General features: G+C 36.3%; 4 protein-coding genes across 6 annotated transcripts in view; all 4 read left to right on the top strand.

Annotated features, from left to right (window-relative positions):
* LOC104724013 (histidine kinase 2) overlaps positions 1-639 on the top strand; it is a 7407-nt gene extending 6768 nt beyond the window's left edge. The window contains exon 14 of the mRNA XM_010442465.1: positions 308-639. The gene's annotated coding sequence lies outside the window, so the exon portion shown is untranslated. The remainder of the gene's footprint in view (positions 1-307) is intronic.
* On the top strand, positions 722-1573 carry LOC104724012 (glucan endo-1,3-beta-glucosidase 1-like). The gene is made up of 3 exons (XM_010442464.1): positions 722-974; positions 1060-1314; positions 1397-1573. Exons 1-3 carry the CDS (start codon positions 905-907, stop codon positions 1429-1431), a joined length of 360 nt encoding a protein of 119 aa, XP_010440766.1. The 5' UTR covers positions 722-904; the 3' UTR covers positions 1432-1573.
* LOC104724011 (glucan endo-1,3-beta-glucosidase 1-like) lies at positions 1683-2200 on the top strand (the record flags this gene model as incomplete). The annotated part of the gene is made up of 2 exons (XM_019233126.1): positions 1683-1941; positions 2024-2200. Coding segments are annotated over 2 exons (294 nt in total), but the record flags the coding sequence as incomplete, so codon positions are not given.
* The window catches only part of LOC104724010 (cytochrome b561 and DOMON domain-containing protein At5g35735-like), a 4045-nt gene continuing 2634 nt past the window's right edge, over positions 15165-16575 (top strand). The window contains exon 1 of one of the 3 annotated variants that reach the window (XM_010442463.2): positions 15165-15857. In XM_010442463.2, coding sequence (XP_010440765.1) covers positions 15231-15857 — 627 coding nt within the window. In that variant the 5' untranslated portion in view covers positions 15165-15230. The remainder of the gene's footprint in view (positions 15858-16575) is intronic. The other 2 variants (XM_010442461.2, XM_010442462.2) reach the window with 2 other exon arrangements.

The raw sequence follows: 16575 nt of genomic DNA, 5'->3' as shown, positions 1-16575 counted from the left end.
TTTTTTGTGCAGATTTGAAGCAACGAGGAGAGTCCGTGATCTGGAGTATGAAATCAACAAGAAAATAGCTTCTGGAGAAGTTTCTGCTGAATTGTTCTGTAAATTTAGTAGTTGGCACGTCCCGATATTAGCAATGACAGCTGATGTTATACAGGCTACTCACGAAGAATGCATGAAATGTGGCATGGATGGTTATGTATCAAAACCGTTTGAAGAGGAAGTGCTCTACACAGCGGTTGCAAGATTCTTTGAACCGTGTTAAAAGGGAAGACTGAAAAGTCATTCCCTTGTAGGAGTATATATATATATTGACCCGAGAGCTTTTTGACGTCGGGTAGTATATCTTGAACATGCATGACACTGCAATTCAACCTGAGGTCAAGGCAAGAACCAGTCCATTAATGATTGTCCTTCACAGGTCTCCTATTAGACCTCGTCTGGTTGAGTATGCGAAGAAACTGCGAAAGCCGCAGTCACTCTCTTTGTATAGACAGTTTGTCATCTTTGATCTCCACGTGTGTGTATAGCAGATTTCTAGTGTATAGCTCCATTATATTCGTTCTTATATTAAAACTCAAACTCCCTCTTAACTGTAAAACAGCTGGTATGGTGTGTACAAATAGTAATGGGCTTTGATTACATGATAGGAAATGTATAAATGACTGTGTTCTGAAAAGCTTCCAGAAGCAGAACAAAATCTTCCTCAAAACGAGTTAAATGCAGATCTGGCACATGATTGCATCTGAAGCAAACCAAGATTCCCTACTCATAGATCTTGAAAGTACTGATTCTTTCTAACTATAGTATAAAGGGGTCAAATTGCACTCATTGTTTTTAGCTCTCAAACTTATCAACTAGATCAGATCTGAATCTCTCTGTACCACTCATTGCCTTCTTGGGAAAGATGTCAACGTTCTTGATAAGGATACTTCTTCCTTTGCTAGTCATAGCAATGACATTTCCGCAATTTTCAGGTAAAACTATCACTGCAATGTTCACACTAGTGTATGTCCTTTTTACGCTTTAACAAGAGATGTATGTGAGTGTATGTATAAACAGAGGCAGAGTCGGAACAATGGTGCATAGCGGATGAACAAACGCCAGACGATGAGTTGCAGGCAGCCCTATCGTGGGCATGCGGTAGCGGTGGAGCTGACTGCAGCAAAATGCAGCAGGAGAACCAGCCATGCTTTTTGCCCAACACAATCAGGGATCATGCCTCCTTTGCCTTTAATAGTTATTACCAAACTTATAAGCACAAAGGTGGTTCTTGTTACTTCAAAGGTGCTGCCATGATCACTGAGCTTGACCCCAGTAAGCTCTCTCCTTCTCTATATCACTTTAATCTTAGCAGATAGTGAATAATCAGCTTCTGATCTGGATATAATTGTCACAGGTCATGGTTCTTGCCACTATGAGTATAACCCCTGATTCAAATGATACAACAAGATGAGAAGCTATAATTTTGCATTTATACATTTTCCCTATGTAATGTGTTTCCCTTGGAAACTGTTCTCTCATTACTCTTACCTTTGATAAAATTTCTTCAATACAACATGCTTTCTATTGTGCATTGATTTTTTTCCAAAGTATCAAATATACNAAAACTATCACTGCAATGTTCACACTAGTGTATGTCCTTTTTACGCTTTAACAAGAGATGTATGTGAGTGTATGTATAAACAGAGGCAGAGTCGGAACAATGGTGCATAGCGGATGAACAAACGCCAGACGATGAGTTGCAGGCAGCCCTATCGTGGGCATGCGGTAGCGGTGGAGCTGACTGCAGCAAAATGCAGCAGGAGAACCAGCCATGCTTTTTGCCCAACACAATCAGGGATCATGCCTCCTTTGCCTTTAATAGTTATTACCAAACTTATAAGCACAAAGGTGGTTCTTGTTACTTCAAAGGTGCTGCCATGATCACTGAGCTTGACCCCAGTAAGCTCTCTCCTTATCTATATCACTTTAATCTTAGCAGATAGTGAATAATCAGCTTCTGATCTGGATATAATTGTCACAGGTCATGGTTCTTGCCACTATGAGTATAACCCCTGATTCAAATGATACAACAAGATGAGAAGCTATAATTTTGCATTTATACATTTTCCCTATGTAATGTGTTTCCCTTGGAAACTGTTCTCTCATTACTCTTACCTTTGATAAAATTTCTTCAATACAACATGCTTTCTATTGTGCATTGATTTTTTTCCAAAGTATCAAATATACATACATCAACCTGGTCACTATTCCTCAATCTAATTACTTCACAATATGTAGTCGCAGCAGTAGGCTGATTCCATTTTTGTTTAGAATACGTGGTCCTCACGCGGTGATACCATATAACAACATTGGAATCAGAAACATTGGATCCAGTTGTATACATCATTGGAGATCCATCAATCTTGTCGTACAAGCTCTCTTCTACTTAAGGTAATAAATGATTACATTGTATACTAGCTAATCTGGTGCCGCCTGAAGAACTAACTATACAGTCTATTAATAATTTTTCCTGCCTTGGCCTTTTTTAATGGTCAAAAGAGCTGAACTATGCGGATTTACTACTTAGATTTACTACCAGAATTTGAACATCTATAGTAGCTCCTGATACAGGCCATTAAGAGAATCAGACTGAAGCAAGTGGGAGTTCCAAAATAAGAATAGATACAAGGGTGAAACTAAAAGGCGACCTTGGATAAGGGCTGCCTTTCACTGTTTTCTGTCCATATTTACGCCATCAGTATCCATCATTCACAACAATAACCAATGACTGAGTGTGAACCAGTGCACCGTACTTCGGTTTACATATTCCACCTTCCTTCTTCGTATAACAAACTAAACAGAAGGAACATCGATGCAAATGGCTTGTTCTCGATGCATTTAGAATCTGCTTGTGTGTATCCTCCTTTTTGCTACTTGATTGTGAAGTACCAGTTGTCAATTCAATTGCCAATAATAAAGCAACTGAAACTTGAAGTTTTGTGTTATGAACCTCTTTATTGCTTGAGAATTAGGAAGAATATGAATGCTTAGCTCCCTCTTAACCCTAATTCTCTCTTAGAGATTAAGGTTAATGATGATGTGAGGATCCTTTTATAGACCCATTACAACCGACCTAACTTATAAAACAAATAAGTAAAGATTCCAAAACCTTAACCAAATTATGAAAGGAACATAATAATCTAATAATAAGAATATTCTCCTGCCTTAGACACTTCTCTAACCGTAATCATGTATCATTTTGTTTGACAATGTGTAAATTCATTTCCTTTAACCAGTTTCTGCTCATATTTACGCCAATTGTACCCGTCTTGCATTACTTTCTCACCGATAAAAGGGCAGTTCCCTTCTGAACCAGACTGCAAAGACAAGCCAGTACTTTCAAGAGTTGTCAATGTTTTTTTCTGATATCTACATCAGGCACCCTTTTGAGGCTCCTTGCAGTGGTACGGTTTTAGAGTCTCTTCTTGAAGTTGCTGGCTTTTACAAGCCAAGCCTAGCTCATTGATGATCTTCTTTGACTCGCAGTTTTTAGTTCCAGTTCCAGTGGTCGCTCCAGCCTATACGTTATCAGTGACAGCATCACCTGTCTTAGTCCCGCTTGCAGAAGCAGTCATAAGTAGGAAGTCTGCTTATTGCAACCATATCAACCAATTAACTTTATCAGCAGAAAAATGAGTCCAAGTGATCTTAAAGCCAGCAAGAATTGTATTCACTCCACGTCCATTTTGCTCCCAATGCCTAGAGCAGCCAAGACAAACAAGAAAATGTTACTTTAATTCTAACAACACCTGAAAAGGAAAAACAATAAGAGGAACAATGTAAACCAAACAAGTAGAAACAAGGTTCAAGTACAAGCTCTTCTGCAGAGTGACGGAGAGGACCTCTTAGAGCATCTCTAATGGTACTCTATTTTTGACTCTATTCTCTATTATAGAGTAATTTTTGTTCCAATGGTACTCTATTTTCACCTCTATAATAGAGATTGCTATTGGAGATGCAAAAAAGATTGCTTTAAATCGTAATGTAATAGATTGCTTTAAATCGTAATGTAAAGCAACCAGTGAGAAATGCAAAAAAGGTTCTTGCTTTGGAGAGCCTTCACCTTTTACCTCTAACTAAGATAAAATTTCATAGTTGACACAACAAAAGCCTTCAAAGAAAAATGAGTGCGAACTTTGTGTGACTGCTCCACCAACAAGCTAAAAGACTCGGTGATCCTAAGTGTAGTATACAGATTCAATCTTGAATCCACAATTATCAACTTTGAACTTTGCTTACTACATACCAGTTCTCACACATTCTTGTTTAGGCGAGTGTTGTAGTACCTCTCATGAAAGGTTCTAACTTTGTTCTTAGACTTCACTGATGCAAGTTAAAAAAAAAAAAACTATTTCCTCAAACAATGGAGTGAGAAATTACTGGAGTTCTTCTCTCCCTCAAACTCACGAGGAGAAACAAAAAAAAAAAAAATTGATTGACCCAAATTACCAAAACCTAAAATCACACACTTGCCAAATTCCCTTGACAACCGAAGTATAGAATGTTTTTTTTTACCACAAAAGTATTTAGTAGACGAGAGGGAACTGAAGTACTCGCGCTAAGCATCGATATGATTCATCAAACCGAGCAAACTTCGAAACGAAGATGATCGCAATGAACCACGAAGTGGTGGGCTAGTGGTTCTAGCTTTGGTGAAAGAGTCACTCTGTTGGTCTAGGCCAGAGATCGATTCTCTCCAATCGCAGAATTGCTCAGCTTTATCCATTTGGCCACATGGGTATGGGTCTATTGCTTACGGTCTATTTACATACATAGAGCCTGAGGATACCTTCTTACCTGTGGGATATCTTCTCCCTAGAGAGATTAGTCTCGGACCCCTCTATAGATCTAGGGATTTACTCTCTGAATTAACAAAAAAAAAAATGATCTCAATGTCGGGATTCGAACACATACCCTCTCAAGTCTGATGAGAAGTGATTAATTAGGTGCTACACGGCATACTGAGGCATTATTAATATTGATATTACATATAATTTTTTTCATTAACACAAAAGTTATATAATATATAGAAATTTTTTATCATTTAAATTTGAGTTGTAGAGGAAACCCCTAATTTTATCTTAGTTTTTGAACTTGAAAGTCTATAATTTTCAGAAAAAAAAAATCTCAATTTAGTAATTTGTATTAATTAAATTAAATTAAATGAGATTAAAATATTCCTTCTGAAATTATCTCTTAATTTTGTAACAAGGTTTGCAGCTTTTTTCTTTTCTGGTAAAAAGGTTGCAGCTATTTTTTATTTGTTTTTCAATAGCAAACTCATGTAACTTCTAATGTAGATAAATTTTTTAGAAACATATTATTACTGGATTACAGTAGCAAATTGTTACAAATTATTACTCCCTCTGTTTCTATCTAACTTAAGTTTTAGATTTTTTTTATATAATAAGCATTTTATGTTTTATGTATTTTTTATTAGTCATTGATGATGAATTGTAAAATTTAAGAAGAAAAATCAAATATTTATTAATTTAAATTAAATAAATTGTTAGTCATAAAATTGATGAATTTCGAATTAAATTTAATATTTTTTTAATATTTGTTATTTTGTTGATCCGTATGCATGTGGTCTTTATTCATTGTTGTAAATTAATTAATAATGCACCATCAAAAGGCTCTGAATCTTAATACAGACGCAATTAAACAATTACTGCCTAAAAATCATGTGTTTGGAGGACACTTCGTTGTATATCAAACAGGTGATCTGTTTTTTTCAGGTTGACTTGGACTAAGCTTGCTTTTCATTTATGGGTCACCAAACCCTATCGAGAACAAATTCTTGCATAGAGACGAGAGAGAGAGAGAGAGAGAGAAGAGGTATATATGTTAGAATGCATACTAGACGGCAAGATTGACAAACGCCGAAACGCGTCTCTGAGTCGAATCACCTCATTTTTGTCTTTTGGTTATTTTGTCAAAACCCTTTATTTTTATATTTTACTTTTGGATTGTTGTCAAGAGATCGTTATTTTAGGTGAAGAACTCTCTTCCTTTTGTTTGAAAATTTTCTTTACAAATATTCAGAAAAAACGTATATATATATATATATATACATATATATTCCAAATTCGTATAGAATAAGTTGAAGAGTCAAACTCTTCACCAAACCCCTCATTTGTATTATTGTATTGTGAATATAATATTTTTGTTTTGCGGATTAGTAATGGTAATTTAGCTAGTTTTCCACTTGGTTTTGTGAAAGATTAGCGGGTTACAAATCACTTTACTCAAAACGTTTATCAAAATATCACATTTTCAAGTTTTGTTTTCAAGAATATCACTATAATTAGTTTTATGTGCCAAAAATACCATCAAAAACATTGGTTTCCCTACCACAAATAGAAAAATCAATTCTCAAAGAAAACTTAATTTTCAAGGGTTTATAATTGTTTTTTTTTGGGGTATGAGATAGGATTTAGAAATTAGTTTTGTAGTTTAAATTTTTCTTTTTAGTTTTGTGGTATTATCGGAAAAAAAAGTTTTAGAATATTTCTGAAAAAGAAAACTAATAATAATATTTTATTTATGAGAATTACCCAAAAATTGATGGGTGGGGTTTGGTAATTGGTTATTGGCTTAGATTAAAAAAATGTTTAGAAGTTACTTGAGGAACGTTATTTAAATAAATTTTATTGAAACAAAGCCTTTAATATATATAAAAAAGAAGAAGTAAAAGTTATATATATAGCTTAACGAAGGTCATCTTCTAGAAGGAAGTTTTTTGGGGTGGGTCTCAATGGTGGGATCATAATTTTCATGGCCACGATGTTTTGGCGTCATTTTGACGGCGTCCTTTCATTCACTCCGACTTTAGTCCTCCATACGAAAGTGCTTTCCATCTTCCTTGGGAGCTCAATCTTCTTCTCTTCTTTTATCATTTAGTGTAAACTAGAATCGTGCCTGCCCTACACCGCGCGAATATTTTTTGTATTATTTTATTTTAATTATTTTAACAATAAATTTTTGTATAGTATTAACCTTTACCATATATTTTAATATCTTTTCATTGTAGTTTTTCCACGGCGTTTATACTTTTACCCTTCGTTATTTTTTTATTGCCAGAATTAATTCCAATTGTGAAGTCGTGTGGTTTATCGTATTTTTTACTGGATTCATAGTGCGTCTCCGGAAAAATACAAAGCAACATTGTCATTTTGGTTGATTACTTTGTTATCTCCAATGAACATCCAATATTCCAATCTTTCCTACGGTCTACGTTAAGGTAAAATATTTTGGAGTAGAAAATGAAAAGTGATATGGAGAGAAAGAAACAACAAACTTCACCATAGTTCTCACAATTAATCACAAGCAGAGATCGAATATTGGATGTTCTCACAACTTTTCGGTTTGCTGAGTAATTAAACGATAATCATTTCTTCACCTATTTTATTTTTCTACGATTTGGGCTATTTATTTGGTTTACTATGAGTACAATTAGATTCCTGTATAATTGTATTTTGCTATTAGCCTGTTGGGTTTGTGCCATTTTTTAAAATGCAATAAAAGAGAGATGAATATTATTGGATATCAAAGTTGAGTTGTATTAATTTTTATAATTTGATTGACTACCTATTTTAATTGAGGTGTCAGTTCCAAGGCCAAGATTCTCCAAAATATTGAGATGTCAACAATTGAGAGAAGTGCATCTTACTTTTCTTGTATCGATGTTTTTTTTTCTCTCCCTCGATTTTCGTCACTTGTCACAAAAGTCTTTTGAAAAATATATCATAATTAACTAAAAGGAATAAAAAACTTGTCGTCATAGGTTTAGATTTTTTTGGGGGCTAAGATAGTAAGATTGGTCGTGTTTGTCCTTGATTTCTGATTCACGTTCGCGCAAATCTGAAGCCCCCGGGACAAAAGGATTTGCTATGAATGAGACCGACTACATTAACAGGGCCATGATAATCTTCGGATAACAACATATATGGTATCCTTCCAAATATTCTTCAACGTTCAAATCAAACTATAGCCACATGATTAACTAAAACATATTATTGAAGTGCTCGAAGATATGAGACAGTATTTGCGTGCAAATACAACTGAAGACATCCAAGTTAAAGTCGATAGGGTGAGAAAATCAATTGGAGATGTTGAAAAGGATCCAATAGCTAGAAAAACGGTTCTTAGACTCGAACCTCCTCCGATTATTCATCATGATGTTAATACGGAAAAAGGTTTGGTCTTTAGCTTTGACTTGGGTAAATCAGCAGGTTCAAAAATTGCTGCTATTTCCAAGAATTCTCTGTTAGTGGGACAATGTCTCTCGTCTAGCTCCCATATGAATTGGTCTATCGCGGATGTGAGGGTTAAACGATCTGAAGGTTCTACTCCGGAGAATCCAGGACAGTTCCTAGCTTTGTCCCAACCTTTTCAGGAAGGTGCAACGGTTCATAGGACTGGATCTTTTGAAACTGGTCCTTCCGGCACTATTCCAAAAAAGGTCAAAGCTAGACGTAGACCTCAGAAGTCTGCTAGGAAGCCAAAACCGAAACTACCAAATATCCTGGAGAATGATCAGGTTCTCAGTTTGGGGCTACAAAAAGGTGTCATAGATAAGAGGAAAGCAGTAGAAGAGGGCTCAAGCACTGCAAAACTCATCAAGCTTAACCCTAGAAAGGCGATCCCAGGTGAGGGATTGCCCCATGATCAATGAGTATTTTGAGCTGGAATTGTCAGGGCTTGGGACGGTCTCAAGACCTGGCTTTTTCTCGTCTCAAGGAGTTGAGTAAAACCTTCTTCGCTGAGATGTTGTTCTTGATGGAGACAATGCACAATAGAGATATATTAGTAGACTTACAAGAAGTTTTATGTTATGATCGTGTTTTTACTATCCAACCGGTAAGGAAGGGTGGAGGCTTAGCTATTTTTTGGAAGAATAGTTTAAAGGTGGATTTCCATTATGCGGATAAGAACTTGATAGATATGCAAGTTCAGTTTGGAGCTGCTACCTTTTTTGTCTCATGCATCTATGGTGATCCGGATTTTAAGAAAAGACAATTGGTGTGGGAACGGATCAGTAGATTTGGTGGTGCTAGAAAAGAAGATTGGATTATGCTAGGTGATTTCAATGATATCTGCAATAATAGTGAGAAGATAAGAGGGCCAAGAAGATGTGAATCTATTTTCAGACCATTCAATGACATGTTGAGAGATTGTGGAATGGATGAGCTGTCTAGTAATGGAAATAGATTCACTTAGGCAGGGAGAAGATATGACTTGTGGATCCAGAGTAGACTGGATAGAGCATTCGGAAATCAAGCGTGGTTTAATTCTTATCCTGCCTCAAATCAACATTTCTTGGAGATGAGAGGATCCGATCATAGACCTGTTCTGGTTAAGTTAATCGAATCCCAAGACTCCTATGTGGGCAATTTCAGATTTGATAGTAGGTTTTTGAATAAACCTAGAGTGGAAGAGACCATTGCTCAAGCTTGGGGTCCTATTGCTGCTGATTTGAGCGTCCCCTTAGCTTCAAGAGTATGAGGGTGCATAAGGGCTCTAAGTTCATGGAAGAGAATCAATGCGGTAAACTCTAAAGATAAAATTAGGAAGATTGAGATAGATCTGGACTTACAACAATCGATGCTCTCTCCTAGCTTTTATCGAGTGGTTTCCCTGAAAAAAGAATTGGCTCAGGCTTACAAAGAAGAAGAAACCTTCTAGAAACAGAAATGTCAGAAAAAATGGAAGAAATGGGGGGATCAAAACTCAAAAAATTTCCATGCTTTGGTGAAGGAGTCTAGATCAAGGAATAGAATTGAGAAGCTGGTGGACATTAATGGCAATGATCAGTTTTCAGAAGGAGCAAAAGGGGAGGTAGCTGCTGCTTATTTTCAAGGCCTCTTTAAGTCCTCCAATCTGACTCCCTTTGGAGATATGTTTCAAGGATTTCAAACAAGAGTCTCAAAGTAAATGAACAACAGACTAATAAGAGTGGTGACTCCTTCAGAGATCAAAGATGCTGTCCTTTCAATTTATCCAACCAGTGCACCGGGAGCAGAGGGTATGTCAGCACTGTTTTTCCAGCAGTATTGGAGCATTGTAGGAGATCAGTTGATAGCAGAGGTTCAGAAATTTTTCTCTAATGGAGTTATGCCGCAAGAATGGAATTATACACATATGTGTCTAATCCCTAAGATTCCCCACCCTCATTTAATGTCGGATCTCAGACCCATAAGCCTTTGCAGAGCCATGTAAAAGGTAATATCCAAAGTTTTAGTTGACAGACTGAAACCTCTGCTGCCTCAGATTGTTTCTGAAACACAATCTGCTTTCGTTACTGATCGATTGATAACAGACAATATCATGATTACATATGAATTGATTCATTCTTTGAACACCAAGGAGCCTTTCAGTTCTGAGTGTATGGCAGTGAAGTCGGATATGTCAAAGGCATACGACATAGTGGAGTGGAGTTATCTACGGTTTTTGCTCTCAGTGTTGGGATTCCACGAAACATGGATATCTTGGATAATGAAGTGTGTCTCCACTGTCACTTTCTCTACTCTTATTAATGGCAAGGCTTATGGAATGATCATTCTAGAGAGGGGTTTAAGACAACCCACTTTCTCCTTTTCTTTTTGTGCTATGTACGGAGGGGCTGACACACTTGTTAAATCGAGCTCAACAGCACCAGAAAATTTCAGGGTTCCAATTCTCTCAAGATGGACCGGTTATTCATCATCTTCTATTTGCTGATGATAGCCTATCCTATGTAAAGCAAACCGTGAAGAGGCTGTTGTGTTGCATAACATTCTAGCGAAGTATGGTTCGACATCTGGTCAGGTCATAAATGTGAATAAGTCCTCCATCACCTTTGGGAAGAGAGTTCCGGAGGTAATCAAATTGGAGATTCAGGGTTGCCTTGGTATTGTGAATCAAAGAGGAGTGGGGACTTATTTAGGCTTACCAGAATGTTTCAGTGGCTCTAAAGTTCAGATGTTAAGCTATCTTAAAGATAGAGTGCATAATAAGTTATCAGGATGGTACTCCAGATCTCTTTCTCAGGGAGGAAAAGAGATTATGTTGAAGACCGTGGCAATGGCAATGCAAGTCTCTGCTATGTCCTGTTTTAAATTACCAAAGAAATCTTGTGCAAACTTGACAAGTGCTTTAGCATATTTTTGGTGGAATTAATCTGAACATGCAAAGAAGATTCATTGGAAAAGCTGGGAAAGTCTATGTCTGTCAAAACATCAAGGTGGCATGGGGTTCAAGGACATTGGTTTATTCAATCAAGCGCTTTTAATTAAGCTAGCATGGAGAATTATCCAAGAACCCGACTGTCTCTTTTCAAGACTCATAAAAAGTAGATATTTTCCCTTCAGACAGTTTATGGAAGCAGGAGTTGGTACCAGACCGTCCTTTGGATGGAGAAGTATAAGGCATGGGAGAGATCTAATCGGTAAGGGGGCTGTTAAAAGAGTGGGAAATGGAGCCTCTTTGAGTGTTTGGTGTGACCAGTGGGTAGATGATGGAGGTATGAGGGCGCCTCTTATAAAGAATATCTCCATTGACATCACCCTAAAGGTATGTGACATCATTGATTTCTAGAGAAGGGATTGGAATATGGAGAAGTTAGAAGACTTGTTTTTTCCGGCTGACATCATCAAAATTAAAGAAACAAGACCTGTGGTGTCAAAGGAGGATTTCCTTGTTTGGAAACATAACAAGTCAGGGGATTACTCGGTGAAGTCCGGTTATTGGTTGGCTACTCAGATGGAAAAGGAAAATTTAATTCGAGAGGCAACAGCTTTGCCCTCTTTAAATACCTTGAAAGAGCAAATCTGTAGATTGCAGATTGAACCGAAGATAAAAACTTTTCTTTGGAAAATTCTGAGTAGAGCTTTGCCGGTTGGAGATTTTTTATCCCGAAGGGGTGTCAGAGTAGATGGAAGATGCCAAGTTTGTGGAATGGCTGGTGAGTCTATTTACCATGTTTTGTTCTCTTGTCCTTTGTCTAGACAGATTTGGGCTCTCTCCAACTACCCGTCGCCAGCTCCAGAGGAGGAATCGGTCTATACACATATGCATCATTTGCTAAGCAACAGAGACAACCAGCTTTGGTCCTTTGAGATCAAGAAAAGTTTTCCATGGATACTGTGGAGAATATGGAAAAACAGGAACAATTGGGTCTTTAATGGAAAATCCTTTTCGCCAATGGAGACAGCCGTGAAGATTAAAGAGGATGTCGAGTTGTGGTTCTCAGCTCAAATGGTTGAACAACCACACCAAACTATACAATCCAACTTGACTGGTTTTCAGAGACACGAAGAACAATCGATGGTTCAGGATCAGTGGAATCCTCCTCCGCAAAATTGGTTGAAGTGTAACATTGGTTCCTCTTGGTCAAAAAGAAGGAATTGGTTGGGGCTTTTTGGGTGGTAAGAGATGCTACTGGTTTTGTTGTGATGCACAGTAAAAGAGCTTTCTCTAATATAAAGTATAAACAAGAGGTGAATCAAATTTGTGTGGTTTGGGCCATCGAGAGTATGATCAGCCACAAATTGGGCAAGATTATCTTTGCATTGGAGGATACTGTCTTGGTGGGTGCGGTTAATAGGCCAAAGGCGTGGCCATCTTTTAGTTTTCATTCTGCTCAGATCTTGTCGGTATTGTGTGGAATCGATGAATGGAAACTTGTTTATGAATCAGAGATTTCTAATAGAGGAGTTTTTCTCATTGCGCGTAGTGTGTCCGAAGATAGTAGGGTTCACTCGTATGTGGCGGCATGTTTTCCTTTTTAGTTAACAGGTTTTTTCAATGATAAGAGAGTTGGATCTTCTTTGTGAACTATCCTTTTGCGAATAGTACTCCTTGATGAAGTCATTTTTTTGTAAAGATTCCTGATGATCCGGGTAGTGTCTCGGATGGGTTAGTGACTAACTATTAGTCTTTTTTGGTTTTTGTAATTTTATTTTTAAAATATATATGTTAAAAGGAATTAAAGACCACATGTGAACGCATGGAGTATTGTGAGACATTTGACTATCATTTCTCCAAATTAACAAGCAATCTTTAGTTTTATATCATAGAAATAAAAGAATAAAAATCCCAATATGAAATCTTGTGAGATTTTACTTAATTTACCCTGACAAAACCACCATACATGGACCCGTGAATGTGAATTTGACGATGACTTTCAACTACTCTACTACCTAATCCACCGTAGTTATATTAATTCAAAAACTGCATAAAATGTTTTAACGTTTTCTCTTTTGTGTTTCTTTTTTCTTTCAGCATTGACCACGTCAACTTTTCTTTATCTTTTTATAACCTTCAATATATGTCATACACTGACGATTAGAAGAATGTGTTGTACGTATAAGAAAGATTTCTTAATGCATATACAACATTCCACTATTATTAGTGCATAATAACAAATATTAGTGCTTCAATTTCGTATGGTACGCTATTTAAAATCACTTTTTCATTTGTTAATAGTAAGAGAAACTAAAATGTTTTTAAAGTAACAACAATCGGATTTGTTTTTATTTTTTTAGAAACTCTTGCAATACCAAGTGAGCCGCCCTATATATGTTGTTTGAAATATTCACCTCAACTTATGGAACGTCCCTACAGATTAAAACCTTATAATTGGTTGCAAGTTTTAATATGTAAAACCTCTTCGGTTTTACTTAATTATTCTATAACGTAGTGACTTTTGTTTTCGACAAAAAATGGCGATTTGTTTCTCAAAACTATTCATATGTTATTGCAAAAGATTAAATAAACAAAACCCCTTAATTTGACAAATTAAAAGAATATGCAGTAGATAGCACTAAAACCGAAAATAACTAAATAAATAGCACTGGAGAACAGTATCTTGTCGGAAAGACAAAGGAAATTACTATAGTATCATTTCAACTTGCGGGAGTATTGATGGCTTCCTCTCCTTCACAACAATTCTCACTTCCCAAATTGAGATCCTTATTTTTTTTTTGTTATGTCTTTTGTATCCCACGATTCCCACCACCATCATCTCCCTATCCACAGTCACCACCACCATAACCATATATCTAACGATGACCACCACCACTAGATCTGTAATTTCTATTGTGTTTTTAATAACTCACCACTACTAGTTATGTATCCATAATCACTACCACCGAATGGGTTTTGTTATAATCTCATGTTTTCATTACAAATATCATGTTGTTGTTATGATTGACATGTATTTATTTTGTAAAATATTGTATTTTTAAAATAACACTGTATTTCTTACACACGATGTGATTTTTTAAAACAGAATTCATGTCTTTTTTTATAAATCACATAAACTTCTCTCTCATTATCTCTTGATATATGTTTTCGTTACATAAACTATATGTTGTTGTTGTGGTTAACATGTATTTTCTTATAAAACATTATATTTTTTAAAATAACATTGTATGTTTTTTAAATGATGTGTTTTTAAACATAATTCATGTTTTTTCCAAAATCACATAAATTTTCTCTCATTATTTTCGGATATTTGTTTTCTCCATTTCTGTATACAGTCACCGCCGTTGTACCCCTATTTCTTCCGACAACCATCATCTCCATTATGTTTTTTTTGCATGACAACCATCATCTCCATTATGCTTTTTTGCATCCCACGAACACCATATTTATATTCACAATCAACTATTTTTTTTCACTCTTGCCAAACCTCTTCTCTTTTTCACTCTTTCTCCTTATTTCTAGATGGCTTCTCTCTCTATCCCTCTCGCTATTGCCAAACACTGATTTATTTTCATCTTTTCGACAGATTTTACGCCAGAATTTTAGTTTGAATAATCTCGCTAATCATATTATATGAAACCTCAACTATTCTTAAGAATGGTTCATCTTGTAAAAACATTTAAGGGGAAAAATATTTTAGTATTAATCCTACTCTATAAAATGCTATTTACCCACAAATTCTGACAAAGTGGTATTCTCTTAATTCTTTTTCGGTCAAATGCTATATAGCAATATTATCCACAAATTAATATGAGTGTTATGGTTACGTCATATGTGAAATAGGGAAAGGTACGAAATGGGCAAAAAATAGTCAACAAAGAACAGCTTCCGACTTGCGTAGCCTTTAAAAAGGCATCCGCGTTTGCGTTAATCTATAAATATCTTGAAAAATAACCCATAACTCCAAATCTCACCCAACTTTCAAAACAGAACACAAAGACATGGATCGAACACAACAATCTCCAAAGGTCACTCTGTTTGCCGTGTTGGCAACACTTCTTGTCTTGACCGTGAACGGTCAGTCCGGTTGTGACACCCACAGGTTCGAAAATAACCTCGCCTTCACCACTTGCTCTCCCCTCCAAGCCTTAGGCTCTTTTCTCCACTGGACCTACAACGAGGCAAACGGCACCGTTTCAATCGCCTTTCGCCACCCTGGAACCTCGTCTTCTTCTTGGATTTCTTGGGGACTTAACCCAAGTGGGACACAGATGGTTGGGACGCAAGCTCTTGTAGCCTTCACCAATTCAAGTGGCCAGTTCCAGGCATATACCTCTCCCGTGACTTCCGTCTCCACGCAGCTCGAACGCGGAAGCCTTAGCTTCCGTGTGAGCCGCATCTCCGCGACTTTAGTCAATGGCGAGGCTACGATATTCGCAACCCTTGAGTTGCCGACGAATTTGATTACGGCAAACCAGGTTTGGCAGGTGGGACCTGTTGCTAATGGTGTTCCTTCGATTCATGCAACGACAGGGGACAATGTGAGATCAATGGGTAGGGTTGATTTCCGGACAGGTCAGGCAACCGCTGGTGGTGGAGGTTCTGGTGATAGGCTGACCAAGAGAAATGTAAGCCCAATTCTCTCTCAAAGATAATACTACTTTGGAAAAAATTAAAATGACCACAAATTTAGGTTTTTGCAAAGTTTCTAAATGTTAAGAGTACTAAATTCATATGAAACCATTTTTTATTATTTTTAGTATTTATTATATGGAACCTAAAATTTGTGTTAGTTTTGAAGATTAAAAAATTTTGACGATATTTTTAGTATAAAACAAATAATAGCATTTTGGGGGAGTCTCCAATAGATTTTTTTAAATTATCTAAGCTTCTAATAGTAGCAAGTAGCCAAGAAAAATGTTGCATAATAATTTTGATAAAATATTGACGTCTGGATGACAAAACATAGTTTTATTATTAGATGTTATTTTGCTTCAATAAGACAAACAGATATTGACGTCTTTTGTCAACATATTGAAAATGAAATGATGGCGTATTTTAAAGCCAGACATTCAATTATTTTTTGTAAATCAGTACTTTAATATAAGCACCTATAGTATATCTTTGTAATTATATGGTAGATTTTCTCTATCTAGAAATAATAAAATTATACTAATATTTAAGTTTCTTGTAATCAAATATCAACGGCGCAATTGTTAAGTATTTTTCTTTGAAAAAGATAGTGGACTTCTCTGTCACGGTTTCACTTTCACCAAACTCAAAAATACTGTCTCCACTTCTTCCATAATCAAAACAAATATTTGAAAAGTCTTTTTTTTTTTTTTT

This window comes from Camelina sativa, chromosome 11, assembly GCF_000633955.1.
Source record: "Camelina sativa cultivar DH55 chromosome 11, Cs, whole genome shotgun sequence".
In the NCBI taxonomy this organism is placed as follows: Eukaryota; Viridiplantae; Streptophyta; class Magnoliopsida; order Brassicales; family Brassicaceae; genus Camelina; species Camelina sativa.
This window is presented reverse-complemented; position numbering and strand designations above follow the sequence as displayed.

Bases quoted from the DNA above. Each gene is read 5' to 3' on its own strand.
- LOC104724012 (XM_010442464.1), top strand. From the start codon at position 905: ATGTCAACGTTCTTGATAAGGATACTTCTTCCTTTGCTAGTCATAGCA. The intron at 975-1,059 runs GTAAAACTATCA...ATGTATAAACAG, and splicing joins GACATTTCCGCAATTTTCAG to AGGCAGAGTCGGAACAATGG. The intron at 1,315-1,396 runs GTAAGCTCTCTC...TAATTGTCACAG, and splicing joins GATCACTGAGCTTGACCCCA to GTCATGGTTCTTGCCACTAT.